Genomic DNA, 19,805 nt, shown 5'->3' with positions numbered 1-19,805 from the left:
AATTCTCAGCACCCACATGGCAGTTCACAGCCGTCTGTAACTCCAGTTCCAGGGGATCTGACACCTTCACACCACCGCACATGAGATAAAGTTAAATAAATTGTTAAAAATTATAAATAAATAGATGATAGATACATACAGATAGGTTGAAGCCCTTCGTAGGCCACCCCTGTAATCCCAGCACTCTTGAGACAAAAGATTGACCCAAAGTCAAGGCTGGCCTGCTCTACTAGTAAGTTCCAGAGCAGCCAGCAGTACACCTAGTGAGGCTGTCACAACCACAAACAGCACAAATAGACTGCAACGTGACCGACTGTAGAGGAGACACAAAGCTGGATGCTGTGAAAACAGGATTTTCTCTAACTTCTCCACATGACACCTGTGTGAAATCGAGGTTCCAGGGATAGATATGGTTTAGTAATCATCACCACAGTGATTGAGTGGCCGATTAAAAGATGGAGCTACAAAACAGCCACACACACACACACACACGACTTTTCCAAATAATTTTTTGTGTAATTTTTAAAGATTTTATTTGCGGGCAGTGGTGGCATTTATTTATGCCGGGTGGTTCAGGCCTTTAATCCAGCACTGGAAGGCAGAGCAGGTAGATCTCTGTGAGTTCTAGGACAGTCAGAACTACACAGAGAAACCTTATCTAGAAAAACAAAAATAGGTCGGGTGGTGGTGGCACACGCCTTTAATCCCAGCACTTTAATCCCACCAGCAGAGGCAGGTGGATCTCTGCGAGTTCAAGGCCAGCCTGGTGTACAGGACGAGTTCCAGGACAGCCAGAGCTGTTATAACCCTGTCTTGTAAAAACAGACAAAACAAAAAACAAAAATCCCCAAAGAACATCACGCACCACTACCTGTTGAATCTTCCTACACCCTTAATATTTAAAGCAATTTTATTTTATGTGCATGGATGTTTTGCCTGCATGCATGTCTGTGCACATCCCTGCTTGGTGCCAGAGGAGACCAGCAGAGTGTACAATCCCCTGGAACTGGGGTTACTATGATGTGAGCTGCCGTGTATGTAACTGCTGGGAACAGAACCCCTGCTCTCCCCCTCTGCAAGAGCCACCAGTGTTCTTAATCCTTAAGTTTTTGTTTTTTTGTAGATCAGGATGACCTCGAACTCACAGAACTCCACCTGCCACTGCCCCCCAGTGCTGGGATTAAAAGTGTGTGCCACCACACCTGGCCCTCTCTTGTCCCCCCCACGCCCCTGAGACAGGGTTTCTCTGTGTAGCTTTAGAGCCTGTCATGGAACTCACAGAAATATGTCTGCTTCTGCCTCCTGAGTGCTGAGATTAAAGGCCTGTGCCACTACTGACCTTTTTTTTTTTCTTACTCTGTAACCCAGAACCCAGTGTCATGAGTGTTGGAATTGCAGGTGTGAGCCACCTAGATTTCAGTATATTCCCAAAAGAGTTCTAGCCACAGCTGAAACAGCATATGATTCTCTAGGACAGTGATTCTCAGCTTTCCGAAGGCTGCGACCCTTTATTACAGTTCCTCATGTTGTGGTGACCCCAACCATAAAATTATTATTATTTTTTTTTTTCGAGACAGGGTTTCTCTGTGGCTTTGGAGCCTGTCCTGGAACTAGCTCTGTAGACCAGGCTGGTCTCGAACTCACAGAGATCCGCCTGCCTCTGCCTCCCGAGTGCTGGGATTAAAGGTGTGCGCCACCATTGCCCGGCCTATAAAATTATTTTCGATGCTACTTCATAACTGTAATTTTGCTAGTTATGATTAGTAATGTAAATATTTGTGTTTTTCTATGATCTTAGATTATTAGATATTGAATTAGACCCACAGGTTGAGAACCATCACTCTAGGATAACCTAGTTTTTCCTGTGAATAATTTCCTGGTCCTCACCTGGGAACTAGTTGTTCCTTTCTAGGCCTGTATTCCATTTATCTTCGCATCTTTAAATTTAGCCTCAGACATAACAGTTTCCATGGGTGTGTGTGTGTGTGTGTGTGTGTGTGTATGTATGTGTGTAAAAAGTAAAAGTTGTTCTGGTTTTGGTTCTAATCTGGGGAGAAAAAGGTGAACACCCGTATTAGAAAGGGACTCCTGGAGTCCCGGAATGGTGACTATTCTAGAAGACGAAATTCTAGTCAACCTAACATTTCCTCATCCTCTACCGTAGGAGATTCGACGGAAAGACAACAGATCTGAGATGTCTGGTCCTTGGTGGATACTTCGTTCGGCTCTTGGCAGCCCTTGAAGGCCCTTGGTCCCACCTCTCAGGGCAGAAGGGCAAGCAGGGGCAGACTCTGTGAGTCATGCTCTAGGCCTGGAGTCGTGGAGGGTAAGCGCCGCCTCTCCTTGGGCCCCTTCTCTCCCCCTTTTCCCCTCGGCGGCTCTGGGTCTTGCCAGATGCTGCGCTACATTCACCGGTTCCCCATCACCAGTTCCGCTGGGTAAGGGGTCCCAAGGAAGATGCAGCCCCAATAGGGAGATAAAGGGGAGAGAGGTTTAGAGAATCCCAGTCTGAAAAGGCTCCAATTTGTGTGGAGGCAGTCTTGGTGTTGGGTAAGAAATCTGGCGCGAGAGCTAGAGCCCGGGCAGCGCGCAGGAGAGAGGAGGGGGTTGGCGAGGGCCGCCACTAGGGCGGCTGCAAGCCCCGGAGCGGCTGGGTGCGGGGCAGGGGGCGGCCCTTCTCCAGGAATTTCCGGGGATCGGGTTACATCGTTCGCGAAGTGGGAACCGAGTGGGACGGCAGGCCTCGCCGCGGGTCCAGGGCCCTCGCCCCCTCCTCTCACCGTTGGCGGGCGTCGGCAGCGCCGCCCCTGCGCGCACTGATTCGGGGTGGCGGGGCGGCCCCGCGCCCCCGGGCCGCTCTGTTATGGTAGAGCCATCCCAGCCCCGAGTTGTCGTCGGGTCTCCGCGACCCCGGGTTATCGTAGGAGCTATTAGACCCCGTGTCATTGTAGGGTCCGCGAGGGTCCGGGCTCCCCAGGACGCGACTCCCCGCTCACAGCTAGTGGCCGAGGGGTCTCCCCGCCCCCGAGTGGTCTTCGGAACGCCCCGGGCTCGGGTGATTGTGGGCTCTCCCAGACCCGGGGTGATCGTCTCATCCCCTTGGCCCGCGGTGGTCGTAGCGTCTCCGAGGCCGAGGGCTCCAGCAGGCTCCCCGTGGCCCCGGGTGATCGTCGGTACCCCGCGGCCGCGGGTGATCGTCGGGTCCCCACGGACCAGGGCGGATCAGGCTTCCGCGCCTTCCCGGGGAGCCCCGCAAGGCCACAGACAAGATGAACATTCTGGCGCCCGTGCGGAGGGACCGCGTCCTGGCCGAGCTGCCCCAGGTAGGGACCAGGGCCACGTCGGGCCTCTGGCTGTAGCGGAGTGTGGGCGGGGAGAGGTGGCACCCGAGCAGTTGGATTGGGCCCTGCCCAGTCGCCCAGCAAGGCCCGCTGTTTCTGGGTGGTCCGCTTCCCACCCCACCCCCCACCCCTGGCTGCTTGGCTGCGGGACAAAAGCCCCATTCTTACAACGTCCTTTTCAGTGCCTGAGGAAGGAGGCCGCTTTGCACGTGCGCAAAGACTTCCATCCCCGCGTCACTTGCGCCTGCCAGGAGCACCGGACAGGCACCGTGGGGTGAGTTAGGAACACCCCTAACTTAAAAAAAATACTAAAGAAACTTTGAAGGCATTCGAATGACCCCTTTGATGCTACATGGTTATGCCTCAGCTCTGAAGTTCTCCCCTTTCCTCCGAACGAGATTGTTGCAAGCCTATGAAGAAGGCATCCATCATGGGGAGGTCATGCACATACAGCCTCTAGGCTGGAGCTGTGTGCAGCTCAGAGGAAGAGAAAGAGCACTTGTGTAACGTGTGTAAAACCCTGGGCCAAAAACAAAAAACAAAACAAACAAACAAAAAAAAAACCCACCCTGGGCCATCTCAACTCCTCCTAGCAGCCTCCCCCCAACACACATACCCCAGAGAAAGAGAGGCGTGAATGTCCCTAATGTTAAACACTGCTCCCCAGCACATACGTCTGTCCAGGACCTCCCAGGTAACAACTTAACTTTCTGCTTAGGTACAACTAAGCCCCAGTCAGAGTATTAGAACTCTCTAGAGTGAAAAGTTGATGTTCACTTTCTCTGTCCATCTACTCCTCTGTCCAGCAGATTTAAAATATCCAAGGTCATCGTTGTGGGGGACCTCTCTGTGGGGAAGACCTGTCTCATTAATAGGTAATGGGATTCTGGAGCACGGCTGGGGAAGGTAGGATCAGTCTCTACGAGGTGGGCAGTGCTACAGGCTACTCGGTGCCTCCCCAGGTTCTGCAAAGACACTTTCGATAAAAATTACAAGGCCACCATTGGAGTGGATTTTGAGATGGAACGATTTGAAGTGCTGGGTGTCCCCTTCAGTCTCCAACTGTGAGTGTCCCCTCCACCCCGTCCAGCTAGCCTGTCACCCGGTTCTGCACACCCTATTGTCTCAGTTCTGCTCTCCTTTCTTGCAGATGGGACACTGCTGGGCAGGAGAGGTTCAAATGCATCGCTTCCACCTATTACCGAGGAGCTCAAGGTATAAGTTCTGCCCGTGATGCGGGCAGTCTAAGCGCATCAAGCTTCTAAGTAGACGGAGTGGGTAAGGGAAGTGAGCCGCAGGCGTCCGTCAGTCTGCCAGCTTGCAGCTGTTTCTGTCCCTCTTACAGCCATCATCATTGTCTTCAACCTGAATGATGTGGCATCCCTGGAACATACCAAGTATGTAAGGATGCCCAGCACACGGTGGGGAAATCCAGCGAGGACTTAGAAAAGATGGTCAGAAAGAGGGTGTATCTAAGAGCTGTGTCTGTAGCTGAGCAGTGAGGCGCTTGCCAGAAACGCGTGGGAAACTGGGATCAATCCTCTGAATGATGGAGGGGGGGGGGGCAAAGGAAAAAGAAAAAACAGAGCTGGTAACTGGACAAGGGAAAGATGGTGGAAGGGGCCTGTCAGGCTCCCTCATTCCTTACAGCCGTCCACCATCTGTGGCAGGCAGTGGCTCGCTGACGCGCTCAAGGAGAATGACCCTTCCAACGTGCTTCTCTTCCTTGTGGGTTCCAAGAAGGACCTGAGTGTGAGCGTGCCAGTGGGAGAACGCCCCAGCTTGGTGAGGGGACCCATTCCCACCCCGCATCTGATGCTGATTTTATTCTCCCAGACGCCTGCTCAATATTCCCTAATGGAGAAGGATGCCCTCAAGGTGGCCCAAGAGATGAAGGCTGAGTATTGGGCAGTGTCCTCCCTCACTGGTGAGTTGGGATCCCCAGCCTCCTGCTGTGTGTGCCTGCCTGCCCACCTCTCACTCCTACATCTACAGCTGGGTCCATCTAGTTTCCCCTAAGCACCCGTTTCTGCTCTCCATGTCAGGTGAGAATGTCCGGGAATTCTTCTTCCGCGTGGCAGCATTGACCTTTGAGGCCAATGTTGTGGCTGAGCTGGAGAAATCGGGGGCTCGGCGCATTGGGGATGTTGTTCGTAAGTGTTCCCCAGTTGAAGGTGGCAGGCCAAGAGCAGGGGAGGGAATGAACCTCCAGTGCCTGTATTTCCCACCTTTTCCAGGCATCAACAGTGACGACAAAAACCTCTACCTAACTGCCAGCAAGAAAAAGGCCACGTGTTGTCCCTGAAGAGAGGACTGTCCAGAAACTGCCCATTCCTGGGGGACTGTGCCACCCCAACTGCTTCTGAAGTCAACCCCTGGACATTTGCACTGACTTTTTCCAGACCAAAGAGTCGCCCCTTGAAGGCAGTGTCCCCAGAGGGTAACTGGGACCATGCTAGTCACTTCCTGCCCCCAGGTACCGTGCCAAAGACTGGATGACCCCTTATTCCTCTGGGGCTCTCCAGGGTGCCTGAGGGGGGTCAGCGTTGCTGCTTTTGCTCAGCCTCCTGAGCTCTTTATGGATGATGATGCTCAACAATTGCAGCCTTGTACTGTGCCTTATGCATTAAAATTTGTTAGAATGTTTTCTGGGCTGGGTTTCTTTCCAGGGGCTAATAGCTGTAGTGATTAGGGAACTGGAGCCCCTGTGGGGATTCTGTCTATTCTTGCTCCCAACACAGGGCTCACACTGGCTAAACCCTCAGAGACCAGGCTTTGGAGGACTGACTTTATCCTCTCAGTCCTCATCGGGAGAAAATCTGAATGACTACCCTTTTTCTTCCTTCCTTCCTCTCTGTCTCCCTCTCTCTTTGAGGCAGGTCTCTTGTAGGCCAGCCTGATCTAGACATTACTCTGTATCTGTGAACTGTGTGACAGAGCCCCTAGGTCCATTTGTCCCAGATAGGAAATTGATGACAGACTAAGGATATGTATCATCTAAGTCCAGCTTGGTGAACCAGTGAATTTTATTCAGGTGACTTACAGGAACATGGGTGAGCGTCTTCTTCCAGGAGCAGAAATGGCTCAAGCCAAGCTGCATCCCCCACAGCTACCCCAGTATGAGTGCCAGCTTATGAAGCCTGGAGCTTGCTGCAGTCTTCAGGCAGCTGAACAGGTTGGAGGGGCTTTCTTCCAGCCAGTTCAGTTTGTCTAAGAGTGTCTCTCAAGCAGTCCTGACTACTTAAATATGCTTGGGGAAGGAGGAGCCTAGTTTAGCTGCTCAATTTCAGGGATTTCCTGAAGTCTTTGAGTTCTTTACTTCCTGGGCTTAAGGAACCTTCCTGCAGAACATCCTATGTCTTTTAAGGGGTTTCCCTCTAAGATGGAAGGGTTTTTGTTTGTTTGTTTTACTTTTTTGATTTTTCGAGACAGGATTTCTCTGTGTGTAGCTCTGTGTGTGGCTGTCCTGAAACTTGCTCTGTAGACCAGGCTGGCCTCGACTCACAGCGATCTGTCTGCCTCCCAAGGGCTAGGATTAAAAATGTGCACCGTCACCACCCAGCTAAAATGGAGGATTTTATGTCAAATAAAATTGCTACATAACACTTCTCCCTTTCCTTGGGTTCTTAAACCCTTTCTGCCCCCTCCCCTTCATAATGGTCCCTGAGCCTTGGAGGAAGTGATATGGAAATCTGACTATGGTCAATTAACTCCAGTGGGATGTTGATGTCTTTTATTTATTCCCATCTTTCAGAGCACAGCTGGTAACAAGTCTTGGCAATATTTCTTCTGCTGTAAAACACAAGTGAGGAAAATGCAGAAAATGACAGTCATAAATGTTGGGAAGCAGCTTAGCTGGGACACCATTCTCACCAAAGCAATAGCTGTTGGCCGGGTGGTGGTGGCGCACGCCTTTAATCCCAGCACTCGGGAGGCAGGGGCAAGCAGATCTCTGTGAGTTCGAGGCCAGCCTGGTCTACAAGAGCTAGTTCCAGGACAGGCGCCAAAGCTACAGAGAAACCCTGTCTCGAAAAACCAAACAAAACAAAAAACAGCTGTTGATTTTCCACGGGGGCTATGACTTCTCTGACCATGGGTTTTATCTAAAGCCCATATTAGATGTGAAGTTTACATTTTGGAGCAGACTTGGCATAAATCCAATCAAAAAAATATTTTATTTATACCTGCTATCCACTGCTGCACTAGCTGACACAGCGTGCTTGCTTTCCCCATGAAGCACGCAGAATTCACAGCTGAGTAGGACTTTAGGCCGTGATTCGTCCAGAGACCTCTGTGGCACTTTACGGTACTACAAGAGCTAGACCACTGGTAGGGGACTTTTTTTGGCTCAGTCCTAGTCTTATTTCTCCAAGTTCTGTAACCAACGCATAGGACATCAGTAACAACAGGGTCTTTCTGTTCAGTTTTGGAATGTCACTGGCAGCAATGGGCATAGTCCTATTGTCTTAGAGGCTGTTTGGGTCTCCCTGGCCAACAACTCCTGTGGAGGTAATCCACCCCTAGCTCTAGGGGTTTACATTTATTTATTTTTGAGACAGGGTTTCATGGTTAACCCCACGTGACCTGGACCTCAGATATCTACCTGCGTCTGCCTTCCGATTAAAGGCACAATGGCACATGCCATCTTACCTGGCCTTGTCCCTGCTTTTCTTTTTCTTTTTTCTTGTATTTTTTTTTTTTTTTTGAGACAGGGTTTCTCTGTAGCTTTGGAGCCTGTCCTCTTATAGCCCAGGCTGGCCTCGAACTCACAGAGATTCACCTGCCTCTGCATCCCAAGTGCTGGGATTAAAGGTGTGTGCCACCACCACCCAGCTATTATATTATCATTATTATTGTATTATAGTTTAGGTCTTTCTATATAACCCTGGCTGTCCTAGAACTCACTATGAAAACCAGGCTGTCCTCAAACGCAGATCTGCCTGCAAGTGTTTGGATTAAAGGTGAGCACCAGGGCTAGAGAGATGGCTCTGTGGTAAAGAGCAATGACTCCTCTTTTCAATTCCCAGCACCCAAATGGCAGCTTGCAAACTGTCTGTAACTCCAGGATCCAACACCCTCACAAAAACTAGCATGCTTGCAAAACACCAATGCACATAAAAACAACAAATAAACAAACGAACAGATAAAGGCTAGCACACCACTGCCCAGCTGTTTTCTGCTTTTTGAGGCACACATATTCTGGTTTGGGGAGCTGCTTGGAGGGAAAGTGATATGTGCTGTGTGGAATGTCTGCAAAGTAGCTCTCATTCATTCATTCTGTCTTGTGTCTATTTTCCGTCTCTGTTTCCACAGCTCTGGGGTCCTCTTTGTACAGAGCCGGTTAATTCAGCGCGCATGCCAGAAGCCACCTCAGTACTGAAGTGCTCCCAGGGGCCTGAGTGTGTAGTCCCACGACCTGCATGTGTGGGTGCACCTTGTTAAAATAGTTCTGTGTATTGTGTGTAGACTTTTGGCATCGCTGTGGGTGATGGATAAGTGTGCATGCTGTGTTTGAGGGTGTAAAGGGTGTGTACTGGGACGAAGTTACCATGACTGTAGGCCACCTTACTGTCTGAACAGGAAAATGAGCTGTATGGAACCTAGGACCAAGTGACCTTTGGGACTGGGAGAAACCTGAAGGGTGGAACGGGGGTGGATGGGTCTAGTGGTCTGGGAGTGTGGGGAGGTATCGTACATACTAGAAGAGAGCCAGCATGTCTTCAAGCAGACCCAAATCCTGGACGTCCGCAACGCCACGTTCAAGAAGACTGCTCTCTGAACTGTCAGGGGCGGACCTCGTGGACGTCCCTGCCTCCGAAGGCGGGACAGGTCCACAAGTGCAAAGGCTCTTGAGATTGGAATGGGCGGGGCGTACCTGCTGGGGGCGGGGTTTCGGTAGGGTTTTTTTAGAAGCAGGGACCAGCAAGGAACTAGGTATGCGACTGAGTGCTCGGTTTGTAAGGCAAAAGCTGGTATTGGCGTTAAGGGCGTGACGAAGGGTCCTGGAAGGAGCTTGAGATCCCGGATGTAGAACACGCCTGACGCTTAGACCCGGGCTGGAAGACCGGGAGGGGGGAGGCGGGTTGGGAGCTGGGCAAGCATGAGGCGGAGCTAGGGGCTGGACTGGAGCTTACTGCTGGGCCGAGGGCTCCACTAAGCTGAGATTCAACGTTGAACTCTGCGAGGTAGAGTCCTGTGGAAGAACTAGGCTGGCAGCGATGTGGGTCAGGACGACACTAACGATTAAAAGATGGACTGAGGAAAAGAGTGGCTGCAAAACTGACATTTGGGAGGAGAGCGAGAGCACCGGTAAAGGGGCGGGGCGGAAGGCTGGGGGCGGGGCGGGGCGGGGCTCTGGAAGATCTCTTGCCTTGACCTGAAGCAAACGCTCCCGAGTCAAAGCTTAACTGTTGAGCATCAGGTTGCCCGCCGCTGACCTAGCCTGCTGCCCCAGAGGCGGGAGGCTCTGGCAAGAAGCCACCCATCCAGCCGGGGCTGGGCGATCGGTTCCATTGACCTTGAGGGCAGGAAAGAGTCCGGGGGTTCCACAAGTGACATCATAATCACCTCCAAGATGGGTCCCTGACTGAGCCTAGGAGACATTTCCCGGAAGACTCACTGCCCTTCTCTTGCAGCCTCCTCTTTGGTTTCTTGTTTCATCCTTCCCACTGTCTCTTTTTGGCTGCTATGGTGCCCATTCTCTGGTCCTCAAAAGAGGGGAGGGGCTTCGCAGGACAAAGAGGACCTCTACAAATGAGCATTCAAATGAGTGAGTTTGAGTTAGACCCTTGCTACCTGTTCCAAGGAAGAGACCACAGCTTTTCTCCTCCTTTCAAACCATTACCCGTCCTCATTCTGTTGCAGGAGATCTGAAGTACTGCCTTGGTCACTGCTCCCCTCTCTCCTCTGTAGACAAAGGGGCAGGCTGCCTTCCTAAATCCTCTTTCCCTCCCAAACAGCTGATGCTGTCAGCATCTATTAAGGGTATTAGTGGGACATGAACAAGCTTCAATCCCACACAAATCCTGTTCGCAGTGACAGGAGGAAGGAAAACCAACAGTTTGATCCTGACCTAGACGCAGGCCCTTACTGGAATAACTTTAGGATTCAAAATAAATAGGGGAGGCTGTGGATCATGATTAACAAAAAATCAGAAGTGAGGAATTAGCCATGCTAGGGATTAAACACAAGTGTTTTAGGGGATGATGATTTAAGACTCAGTTCTGGAACTTGTGTGTTTCCTTAGCTAACAGAGCACACAGGGCTAAAAGCACACAGGCTAAGAAACCCAGAAGACCTGGGCTTTACTTGTGCATCTGCTATTACCTTCCATCCTAGGCTGGTCACTTCGCCTCTCTTGGTCTGGGTCCCTTGCTATGCAATTTTTAGTCACACTTCAAAGATTTATTTATTATGTATACAGTGCTCTGGATGCATATATCCCTGTTAGCCAGAAGAGGGCGCCAGATCTCACTACAGATGGTTGTGAGCCACCATGTGGTTGCTGGGAATTGAACCTCTGGAAGAGTGGCCAGTGCTCTCAACCTCTGAGCCATCTTTCCAGCCCCCTAAGTCTAGCACTGTGAAAGTGTACATCCTGGGAAACCATCTCCCCCAGAAAAACTCCCAGGAGAGCTGAGGGCTGGAGTTGTAGGTAAGGATGCTTGCTTAGCTTGTGTGAAACCCTGGATCTGATCCCCAGAGACTTCCCCTACTTTTTCCACAACACAGCCCCAGTCAAAGTAAGTAAATAAATAAAGTGAGCAGGGGGACTCCTGCTGGCAACTCCAGTTCTTGGGACAGGAGAACTACCATACATTCAAGGGCAGCCCAGGCAATGTGGGGAATTCTGGGCCAGCCTGTTGTCTACGCTGCCTTTCTGAATGTCACTCCTCTTCGATTCTGTCCCTCTTCTTCCTACCGCTATGTGAAATAAATGACCCCAAAGATAAATGTATAAAAAGATAAAACATAGTACCCGAGTTGACCTAGGGACAGACTCTCTAGTGCCTCTTTGTGGCTCAAATAGTGAATTTATGTATTCCAGTAGGAGACTGAATACATACACTCAGTCAACCAACAAAGACTGAGCTATTTTTGGATACAGAGGCAGATGAAATACGGTTATTATTCTTAAGGAGTAAATACAGGAATGTCTTTCTTAGAACTATGGTAGCAGGTCAGAGGGCACATAAAACACACACACAATTAATTCCACTTGGACAGTATTGGTGTTTGAGACAAGGTGTTGCTATGTAGCCCAGGTTAGCCCTCCTGCCTCAGCCTACCAAGTTCTTGGATTACAAATGTGGGCCATTACGAGCAAAAACATTTTCCCACTGAGCTGAGCAGGTAGCACGTGGGAGAGTGGCAGGGGAGAAAGAATGGTAAAGTGAGGGATGGGAGAAACTGTCTGTGAGGAGAGAACTGGGTCCTACTGGCATGATAAAAAGTCCACACTTCATCGTGAAGGAAAGACGGAAGCCAGGCCTGGTGGCACAGCCCTATGATTCCAGCACATGGCAGGAAGAAGAGAAGAAGCCAGTTGGTACTCTATAAAACTCAGCTTGGCTGTATGGCGAGGACTGAAGGAAGGCAGTGAGGACCACAGTTGGGGAGATCAGGAGGGAAGCTATGGCTGCATCTTAGGTCAGAGATGGTGGAGTTTAAGCTTGGTTTTGTGGCTTAAGCCTTTAATCCCAGCACATAGGCAGAGGTAAGCAAGTCAGGCCAGCCAGGCCTGCACAGCGAGACTCTGCCTCAAAAACGACAAACAAGCAGAAAGATGATAGGGGTCTAAGCGAAGGCACAGGAAGGTGCAGGGGTAGATAGATACGGCATGGAAGTACAAGGGTTATCCCTTGATTTCTAGCAGAAATGTCTGCTGCTTTCTGAAAAGGGTTAACTACGGGAAACACACAGGGGGCAGGAAGATGATTGGCGGGCTGGGGGGGTCACAATTTCTTTTTGTTGTTGTATTTTGAGACAGGGTTTGTCTGTGTATTCTTGGTTGTCCTGGAATTCACTCTGTAGACCAGGCTGGCCTCGAACTCACAGAGATTCACCTGCCTCTGTATCCCAAGTGCTGGGATTAAAGGTGTGTGCCACCACCACCTGGCTAATTTTCTTTTTAATTTTTCTTTTTTATGTGTAGGAGTATTTTGCGTGCATGTATGTCTGTGCAGTGCCTCTGCAGTTCACTCCTTTTTTTTTTTTTGAGACAGGATTTCTCTGTAGCTCTAGAGCTTTGGAGCTCTGTCCTGGAACTAACTCTGTATATCAGGCTGGCCTCAAATATACAGAGATCCACCTGTCTCTGCCTCCCGAGTGCTGGGATTAAAGGCATGTGCCACCATTGTCTGGCAAGTCCACTCTTAATAATGCTTGAAGTTTTAGCTAGAGCAATAAAACAAACGGAGGAGATTAAAGGGACATAAATATGTATCATTATTTGGAGATAACCCTATACATAAGAGACAATAAGGATCCCACCAGAAGAGCATAGTAGAGCTGATACTTTCAACAAAGTGGCTGTTTATAAAATTAGATTACAAAGGTTAGTAGCCAGTAGTGAGATACTCAGCAGGAACAGGCTCTTGCCACCAATCCTGATGACTGGTACCAACAGGGTAGAAGGAGAGAGCAGATGCCTACAGGTTGTCTTCTGCCCTCCACATGCGCACTGTGGCATGCCCACACATGCAGACTCACAAGTAAATGTGAGGAAAATAAGGAAATAACCTTACTCACAATGACCTGAAATAGCAACAAGAAATCCTTGGAACAAGGCTGATCCAGGACGTAAAGATCTCAGCAGCTGAAACTTTAAAACACTGAATAAAGAAAATAAAGACAAGCCGGGCTGTGGTGGCGCACGCCTGTAATCCCAGCACTTGGGAGGCAGAGACAAGCGGATCTCTGTGAGTTCGAGGCCAGGCTGGTCTACCAAGGGAGTTCCAGGACAGGCTCCAAAGCTACAGAGAAACCCTGTCTCAAAAAACCAAAAAAAAAAAAAAAGAAAGAAAAAGAAAATAAAGACACGAAAGGATGAAAGACCTCCTATTTTTTTATATATATATTTATTTACTTATTTTGTACGGAGTTAGCCAGAAGAGGGCACCAGACCTCAATACAGATGGTTGTGGACCACCATGTGGTTGCTGGGAATTGAACTCAGGACCTTTGGAAGAGCAGGCAATGCTCTTAACCGCTGAGCCATCTCTCCAGCCCAAGACCTCCTATTTTTTTTTAATATTTATTTATTTATTTATTTATTATGTAGACAATATCCTGTCTGTGGTGCAGGCCAGAAGAGAGCACCAGACCTCATTATAGATGGTTGTGAGCCACCATGTGGTTGCTGGGAATTGAACTCAGGACCTTTGGAAGAGCAGGCAATGCTCTTAACCTCTGAGCCATCTCTTCAGCTTGACCTCCTATTTTTTATGGAAGAATGAATACTATGAGCCGGGCGATGGTGGCTCACGCCTTTAATCCCAGCACTCGGGAGTCAGAGGCAGGCAGATCTCTGTGAGTTCGAGACCAGCCTGGTCCACAGAGAAACCCTGTCTCGAAAAACCAAAAAAAAAGAATGAATACTATGAAAATGGCAAATTTTATCAAAAGCGGTCTACAGATTCAGTGTAATCCAAATTAAAATTTCAATGCCATTCTTCACAGAAATGGAAAATAAGCCGGGCGGTGGTGGCGCACGCCTTTAATCCCAGCACTCGGGAGGCAGAGGCAGGCGGATCTCTGTGAGTTCAAGACCAGCCTGGTCTACAAGAGCTAGTTCCAGGACAGGCTCCAAAACCACAGAGAAACCCTGTCTCGAAAAACCAAAAAAAAAAAAAAAAAAGAAATGGAAAATAAAATTAAAGCCACATGGAAGAACAAAACCACTAGCAGGTAAAAGCAATGCTGAGGACAATGCCGGAGGGCTTACCATGTCCGACTTCAAGCAAGGCCACAAGCCATAGTAACAAAATCACACAGCACTTGCTCACAATACACACACACAATATAATAAAATAAGCCAGGCGGTGGTGGCACACGCCTTTAATCCCAGCCCTGGGGAGGCAGAGGCAGGCAGATCTCTGCGAGTTTGAGGCTAGCCTGGTCTACAGAGTGAGTTCCAGGACAGCCAGGGCTACACAGAGAAACCCTGTCTTGAAACAAAGATGAGGGCTTTCATGGAAGTCCAAGGAAGAGTTTGCGAGGGAGTAACTGGCTAACAGTTCAGAGGAAAAGGCTGGGGCTGGAGCTGAGACTTTGCTAGCAGCCTTGGTCAAGGCTATGCTGATAAAGGGGCAGGTCGCTGAGAAGGAACGAGAATCTGACTTCACTGGAGGTGGGGCTATAACCCCCTTAATTACTGCCTCAAGGAGTGGCTAGATGAATGTTACTGAATGAATGTCTTGAAAAGGAAAGGGGGGAAATGCATGTTAGAAAAAGGGCTGGAGTGTTCCGTTTGAAAATGTTCAGAGCGGGTCTGGAGAGATGGCCTAGTGGGTGAGAACACTAACTGGTCTGTCAGAGTGACCACATGACTGCTTGCAACTCTCTATAACAATAGAGGGTTTCTCTGCCTAACAGCCCCGGCTCTCCTGGAACTAGCTGTCTAGCTCTGTGGACCAGGCCGGCCTTGAACTCACAGATGTCACAAGTGTTCTGCTCGCATTAAAGGCCCACTAGCTTCAGGCTATAACTCTAGTTCTTAGGCCTCCTTCCGGCCTCCACAGATACTTTACACATGTTATGCACGCACAGACACTCACCCAGGCCCAACAACCATGCACATAAAAATAAACATCAAGAAAAGAAAGTGTAGCCTGTCATGGAAGAAAAGAGTAAAGAGGGAGGCTTGGGGCAATAGGACACTGGGCACCTCTTTCCCAGGCTGGAGCTGGGAACAGCAGTGCTGTAGAAATTTTCACGACGTGTTCAGCACTTAATTTTTTTTTGAGACAGGGTCTCTCAGTGTAGCCCTATCTGGCTTAAAACTTGGTATGTAGACCAAGATAGCTTTAGAGGAGGATAACCTTGAACCTTTGACTCTGCCTCCTAGGTGCTGGGATGACAGCACGTCTCAACAGCTGGCTCCACACTTCTCTGACTCCTATCGTTCAGTTGTAGAACACTTGCTGAGCATGCTTGAGGCCATGGGGAACCCTACAAACAAGTGGTGTGCCCAGGCTCTCCACGCCTTGGACCAGGCTGGCCCTGTCTTCCCTGACTAATCACTACAGTGCCACTCAAGTTCCTAAGTTCATAGTCCTCACCCCTCCAGTCTACCCTACCCTCTCTCCCAATTTTTTTTTCTTTTTTTGAGATAGGTCGCTTTGGGGGTCTGTCCTTGAACTAGCTCTGTAAACCAGGCTGGCCTTGAACTCTGAGATCCACCTGCCTCTGCGTGTGCCATCATCATCTGGCCCTCTTCCGTTTTCACACTGCTGCCATGAACCTTTTTGCTCTTTCCTGGTCCCTCCCCTTCAGTCTCTGGAGAAGTGTGCTTTGGTTCTTAAATCCCTGCATCCCCAGGATATATGTCTGGGCCCAGCATCTTAGGAAATGTTTAGTGACTGAATGACATGGGAGGTGGCTGTTGTCACTGCTGCCGTTTTGTACTCTCAGATATAAGCAGGTTGCCCAGCTGGAAGAGAAGACATCTGGCTAGTGTGGAGTCCAGCAGTGATGTGTCTTCCTCTTCCTTCTCCTCGGAAGGTGGGTCCATGCGACCTATGGCCCTCAGAGGCTACATTACCCCTATTTGTGAGAGCTAACATCTTGGAGGAGGGACGGGCTCTCAGTGGGATTCCTCAGGTGCCCCAGGGTCAACGAGTAAAGGTGCTTGCCGATAACCTGAGTGTGATCCCAAGAGCCATATGGTAGAGAACCCAGCTGCCCATCCTTTCCTTGTCTTCTGCAATGCCGGAGAAAGCCCTGTCACCCCTGTCTTTGGTAAAATACTTTGTGGTCACAAACATCAACATGTCCTTGTAACCCTGCATAATAGCTAGCCCTGTCCCATTTTGTGGGTAGGAGAGGCACAGAAAAGCAAATTGTCAAGGGAAAGAGCCCCAAGCCTCAGGCATGACTGACTCCAGGCTCAGAGCATATGCCTTTATGCTGCCCTTTGCCTCAATTTAAGTGCCAAAAAAAAAAAAAAAAAAAAAGCAGGGGCGATAGTCCAAGGTCCTGCTGTACACATTCCTTACTTCCCCTGGGGAGAAGAGGCAAGAGAAAGTGGGTGAGAGGTATTCTGGAATCTCTCGGGAGCCTCACAGTATTGTGCGGAAAAGGGAAGGAGAGCAAGAGAAAGCCTAAGACTACATGGCTGTCTTCTCTCTCCTGCTGCCTGATGTCCTGCCCAGCTCTGCCACTCCCAGGAGCTGGATAAAGGCATAATCACCATGGCCTCTTGGGGTGGGGGGAGTGGAGAGCTAACCACAGCCTTCCAGCCCGGATGCAGAACTCATCACTTCTTACCCCTACAGGGCTGTTCCTCTGGGAGACGGTGGGGCAGGAGGCAGGGTGCAGAGAGAAATCAGGGGCTGCCTGGAGCCCTAAGCAGGGTCAGAGATGGAACACTGGGAGTCCCATGAAAAACCCATGCAGCTCAGTAAGAAGTGGGAACCTTCCCCAGCCTCACAAACTGGCATAAATTGGGGCAGGTTGTTCAGCATTCTGTGGTTCTGGGATATTTAAAGCAGCCTCCCCACCCAGGCTGGATTTCTCTGAGTAGTCTTGACTGTCCTGGAATTTTCTCTGTAGACCAGGTTGTCCTCAAACTCAGAGATCCACCTGCCTCTGCCTCCCGAGTGCTACCACCCAACAGCTTTAAAAATTTTTTTTAATATTTATTCATTCATTCATTATGTATACAATATTCTGTCTGTATGTATATCTGCAGGCCAGAAGAGGGCACCAGACCTTATTACAGATGGTTATGAGCCACCATGTGGTTGCTGGGAATTGAACTCAGGACCTTTGGAAGAGCAGGCAATGCTTTTAACCATTGAGCCATCTCTCCAGCCCCCACTCAACAGCTTAAAGCAATTTTTAAAAAGCCTTGTTTGTGTGGCTGTGGTAGCATGTGGAGGGCAAGGACAACCTGCAGGGGCTCGGTTCCTCCTCTTATCGCCACCCACTGAGCACCTTCCAGTCCAAGACAATGGTTTGGACTAGTAAAGAGCAGGGAAAGAATGAAGAGAAGTGAGGAGGTGGAGGAGACAGGACGCAGAGGAACCAGAACAGGTAAGGAGCATGCTGTCGAGGACCCACTGCCACCCACGCAGGAGGCTGCCAGACAAGGCTGTGGCCATTCCCCACCCACACTGTGGAGTTGGAGAGGGCATTGAGTAGAGGGCCTGGGGCAGTGGATTCCCCAGAAGAGGAAGTGACAAAGGCAATACAGAACAGCAAGGGAAGCGTGGCAGGGATCCTCTCTATCCTATGTGTGGCAATGTTTCCATGACAGTATCAAAGCAGTGGATAAGAGGAGAGGGCAATGCAGAGAACTGGAGTTAAGTCACCACCTCTGATGATAGCAGTTGTTGTTGGGAATTACAAGGTGGGGGAATGCGGTGTGGGTGTGTTTGGCTGCCTCCCAATGACCCGGATCCCTCTTCCCTCAGGTATCTGCGAGGACACTGACAGGTGCTGCTGGAAACATCAGCAGTGTGTCATCCACCCCTACCCGGAATGTGACCATCACAAGCAGCACATGCACACCGTCAGACACTGCAACTGTGAATCTAGGTGAGGGCCCCCTTCATGGGGGACCCATCCCCTTCAGGTTCCCCTCCAGCCTTGGCCTGGTGCTGCCAGCCTAGCCCCAGCTCTTAAACCCTGCTCGGCTCCAAGAACAATGAATGGGGAGCTCTCTTGGCAGCCTGGGCCAGGCCCAGAAGCAGCTGGCTGTCCCTCTGGGCCCCTGGGGAGTCATGGAGGTATGGGAGCCAAGCTGAGAGTCTGGTGTGTGGCAGGCTGAAGGACTGCTCAGAGAAGACAAATAATAGCAGCTCCCGAGATGTATGCCCGACCTGCTGCTCCAGAGATGGGGGCTCAACCTGCTACAACATCATCCATACCCCTTGCTTTGAACTCATCCCAGAGGAAGAGTGTGTGGAGCGGATCTGGTACCGCTGGTGAGTACCAGCTGGCTGGTGGGCACAGGACTCCAGGGTGCCTGATTCAGCTTCATTCATTTCTTTCTTTCTCTCCCCCCCCAGGTGCAAACGCTACAGACCCCTCTCTGTGGCAGTAATCCACCATCCCCATTCCATCCATCACATATGTATGGCAGATGATCCAAATGAGGAGGAGGAGGAGGCTCCATCTCCCAGCCCGACTCACTTGTGTCCCACTGACATACCTACTGACCCAGACATCAGGGCCGTCACCAGGGCTCCCGACTCAGCAGCGCCCATCACCATCTGGCGTTCTGAGAGCCCCACAGACAAGAGTCAGGAGGGCAAGGTCATCAAGAAGATGAAAAAGGAGAAAGAGAAAGACAAGGAGGAGGAGATGGTGGATAAAAAGGCAAAACCGAAGAAAATTGTCAAGAAGGGCAAGTTAACTAAGAAGAAAAGCCCAGTGAAATCAGAGTCTTCCCCTCCAGAACCAGTCAGGACGTCAGAGTCCAGCCCAGAAAGCCGAGAAGAGCGGGAGAGTGAGGACAGCTATGAACGGAATAAAGAGCGACGCTCCAGTGATACTGTGGAATCACCATCGCCCAAGAAGAAAGAGAAGAGCACTGCCCAAACCAAAAAGAATGGGACAAAGACCTTACAAAACAAGAAGACGAGCAAGAGAAAATCTCCCCCAGTGTCAAGCCCCAATCTCAGTTGAGGCCAGGGCAACCAGAGTGAATAAATCAAGCCTACTGTAACTGACCCCTACTGCTATTCTCTCCCTCCAACAGGGCCTCTTCTGGGGGGAGGTGGCTGGCTCTGGGCCAGAGGTCAGGGGGATTCTCAAGGGACAATTCTACAATCAAGGAGGAAGTCTATGTCTATGGGAAGTTAGGAGGGAGAGAGAAGCCACCTAGGAGCAGGTGGCAGAATCTGTCTAGGGAGGGAGCCGATGATGGAGACCAGCGCCATTTGTGAAACTCCTTCTGTGGTGTGGGCAGCACTATGCAGCGCCACCTTCAATAAACTGAACCTGCTGCTTACTTGGCCTGCCTTTCCCTCCTCAAGTGGCCCAAGGGAAGGGCTGTAGCACCACAGGGGACACGATCTTCCCAGCTGGTGGAGCCCCTTGCAGCAGACCTGCTATGCTGGAGAAAGTAGAGAGTTCCAGGAGAAAGCCAACCTTTCCCACCAACACAATCAAAGGGTGAAGAAAAGCGGGTATGAGTTCAATGCAGGCAGCAATGGCGACTCAAGCAGGCACAAAGGAGGGAGGCTTTACTTTCCCACACTGAACACACAGAACAAAGAAGGCTGCGGGCGGAAGGAA

General features: G+C 50.3%; 2 protein-coding genes across 4 annotated transcripts; both read left to right on the top strand.

Annotated features, from left to right (window-relative positions):
* The first annotated feature begins 2,378 nt into the window (after positions 1-2,378).
* On the top strand, positions 2,379-5,987 carry Rab34 (RAB34, member RAS oncogene family). Of its 2 annotated transcripts, XM_075991495.1 has the most exons (11): positions 2,379-2,438; positions 3,120-3,323; positions 3,524-3,615; positions 4,151-4,216; positions 4,304-4,405; positions 4,492-4,556; positions 4,687-4,738; positions 5,012-5,093; positions 5,178-5,268; positions 5,387-5,494; positions 5,579-5,987. In XM_075991495.1, the coding sequence occupies exons 2-11, from the start codon at positions 3,270-3,272 to the stop codon at positions 5,644-5,646; spliced, it is 780 nt and encodes a 259-aa protein (XP_075847610.1). In that variant the 5' UTR covers positions 2,379-2,438; positions 3,120-3,269; the 3' UTR covers positions 5,647-5,987. The 2 variants fall into 2 exon arrangements, with proteins under 2 accessions (XP_075847610.1, XP_075847609.1); XM_075991494.1 differs by lacking the exon at positions 2,379-2,438 and having other exon boundaries at positions 3,129-3,323; positions 4,148-4,216; positions 5,579-5,791.
* A 3,481-nt stretch (positions 5,988-9,468) lies between these two features.
* Proca1 (protein interacting with cyclin A1) lies at positions 9,469-19,329 on the top strand. Of its 2 annotated transcripts, XM_075991493.1 has the most exons (5): positions 9,476-9,650; positions 15,975-16,064; positions 17,978-18,101; positions 18,329-18,490; positions 18,575-19,329. In XM_075991493.1, exons 1-5 carry the CDS (start codon positions 9,560-9,562, stop codon positions 19,191-19,193), a joined length of 1,086 nt encoding a protein of 361 aa, XP_075847608.1. In that variant the 5' UTR covers positions 9,476-9,559; the 3' UTR covers positions 19,194-19,329. The 2 variants fall into 2 exon arrangements, with proteins under 2 accessions (XP_075847607.1, XP_075847608.1); XM_075991492.1 differs by lacking the exon at positions 15,975-16,064 and having other exon boundaries at positions 9,469-9,650.
* The last annotated feature ends 476 nt before the right edge of the window (positions 19,330-19,805 follow it).

This window comes from Microtus pennsylvanicus, chromosome 11 (genome assembly GCF_037038515.1).
Source record: "Microtus pennsylvanicus isolate mMicPen1 chromosome 11, mMicPen1.hap1, whole genome shotgun sequence".
Taxonomy (NCBI): Eukaryota; Metazoa; Chordata; class Mammalia; order Rodentia; family Cricetidae; genus Microtus; species Microtus pennsylvanicus.
This window is presented reverse-complemented; position numbering and strand designations above follow the sequence as displayed.

Excerpts from the sequence above, each read along its gene's own strand:
- Proca1 (XM_075991493.1), top strand. The coding sequence starts at position 9,560 with ATGTGGGTCAGGACGACACTAACGATTAAAAGATGGACTGAGGAAAAG. Across the intron at positions 9,651-15,974 it reads GGAGGAGAGCGAGAGCACCG|ATATAAGCAGGTTGCCCAGC; the intron begins GTAAAGGGGCGG and ends TTGTACTCTCAG. Across the intron at positions 18,491-18,574 it reads GAGCGGATCTGGTACCGCTG|GTGCAAACGCTACAGACCCC; the intron begins GTGAGTACCAGC and ends CTCCCCCCCCAG.
- Rab34 (XM_075991494.1), top strand. The coding sequence starts at position 3,270 with ATGAACATTCTGGCGCCCGTGCGGAGGGACCGCGTCCTGGCCGAGCTG. Across the intron at positions 4,217-4,303 it reads AAGACCTGTCTCATTAATAG|GTTCTGCAAAGACACTTTCG; the intron begins GTAATGGGATTC and ends GTGCCTCCCCAG. Across the intron at positions 5,269-5,386 it reads GGCAGTGTCCTCCCTCACTG|GTGAGAATGTCCGGGAATTC; the intron begins GTGAGTTGGGAT and ends TCTCCATGTCAG.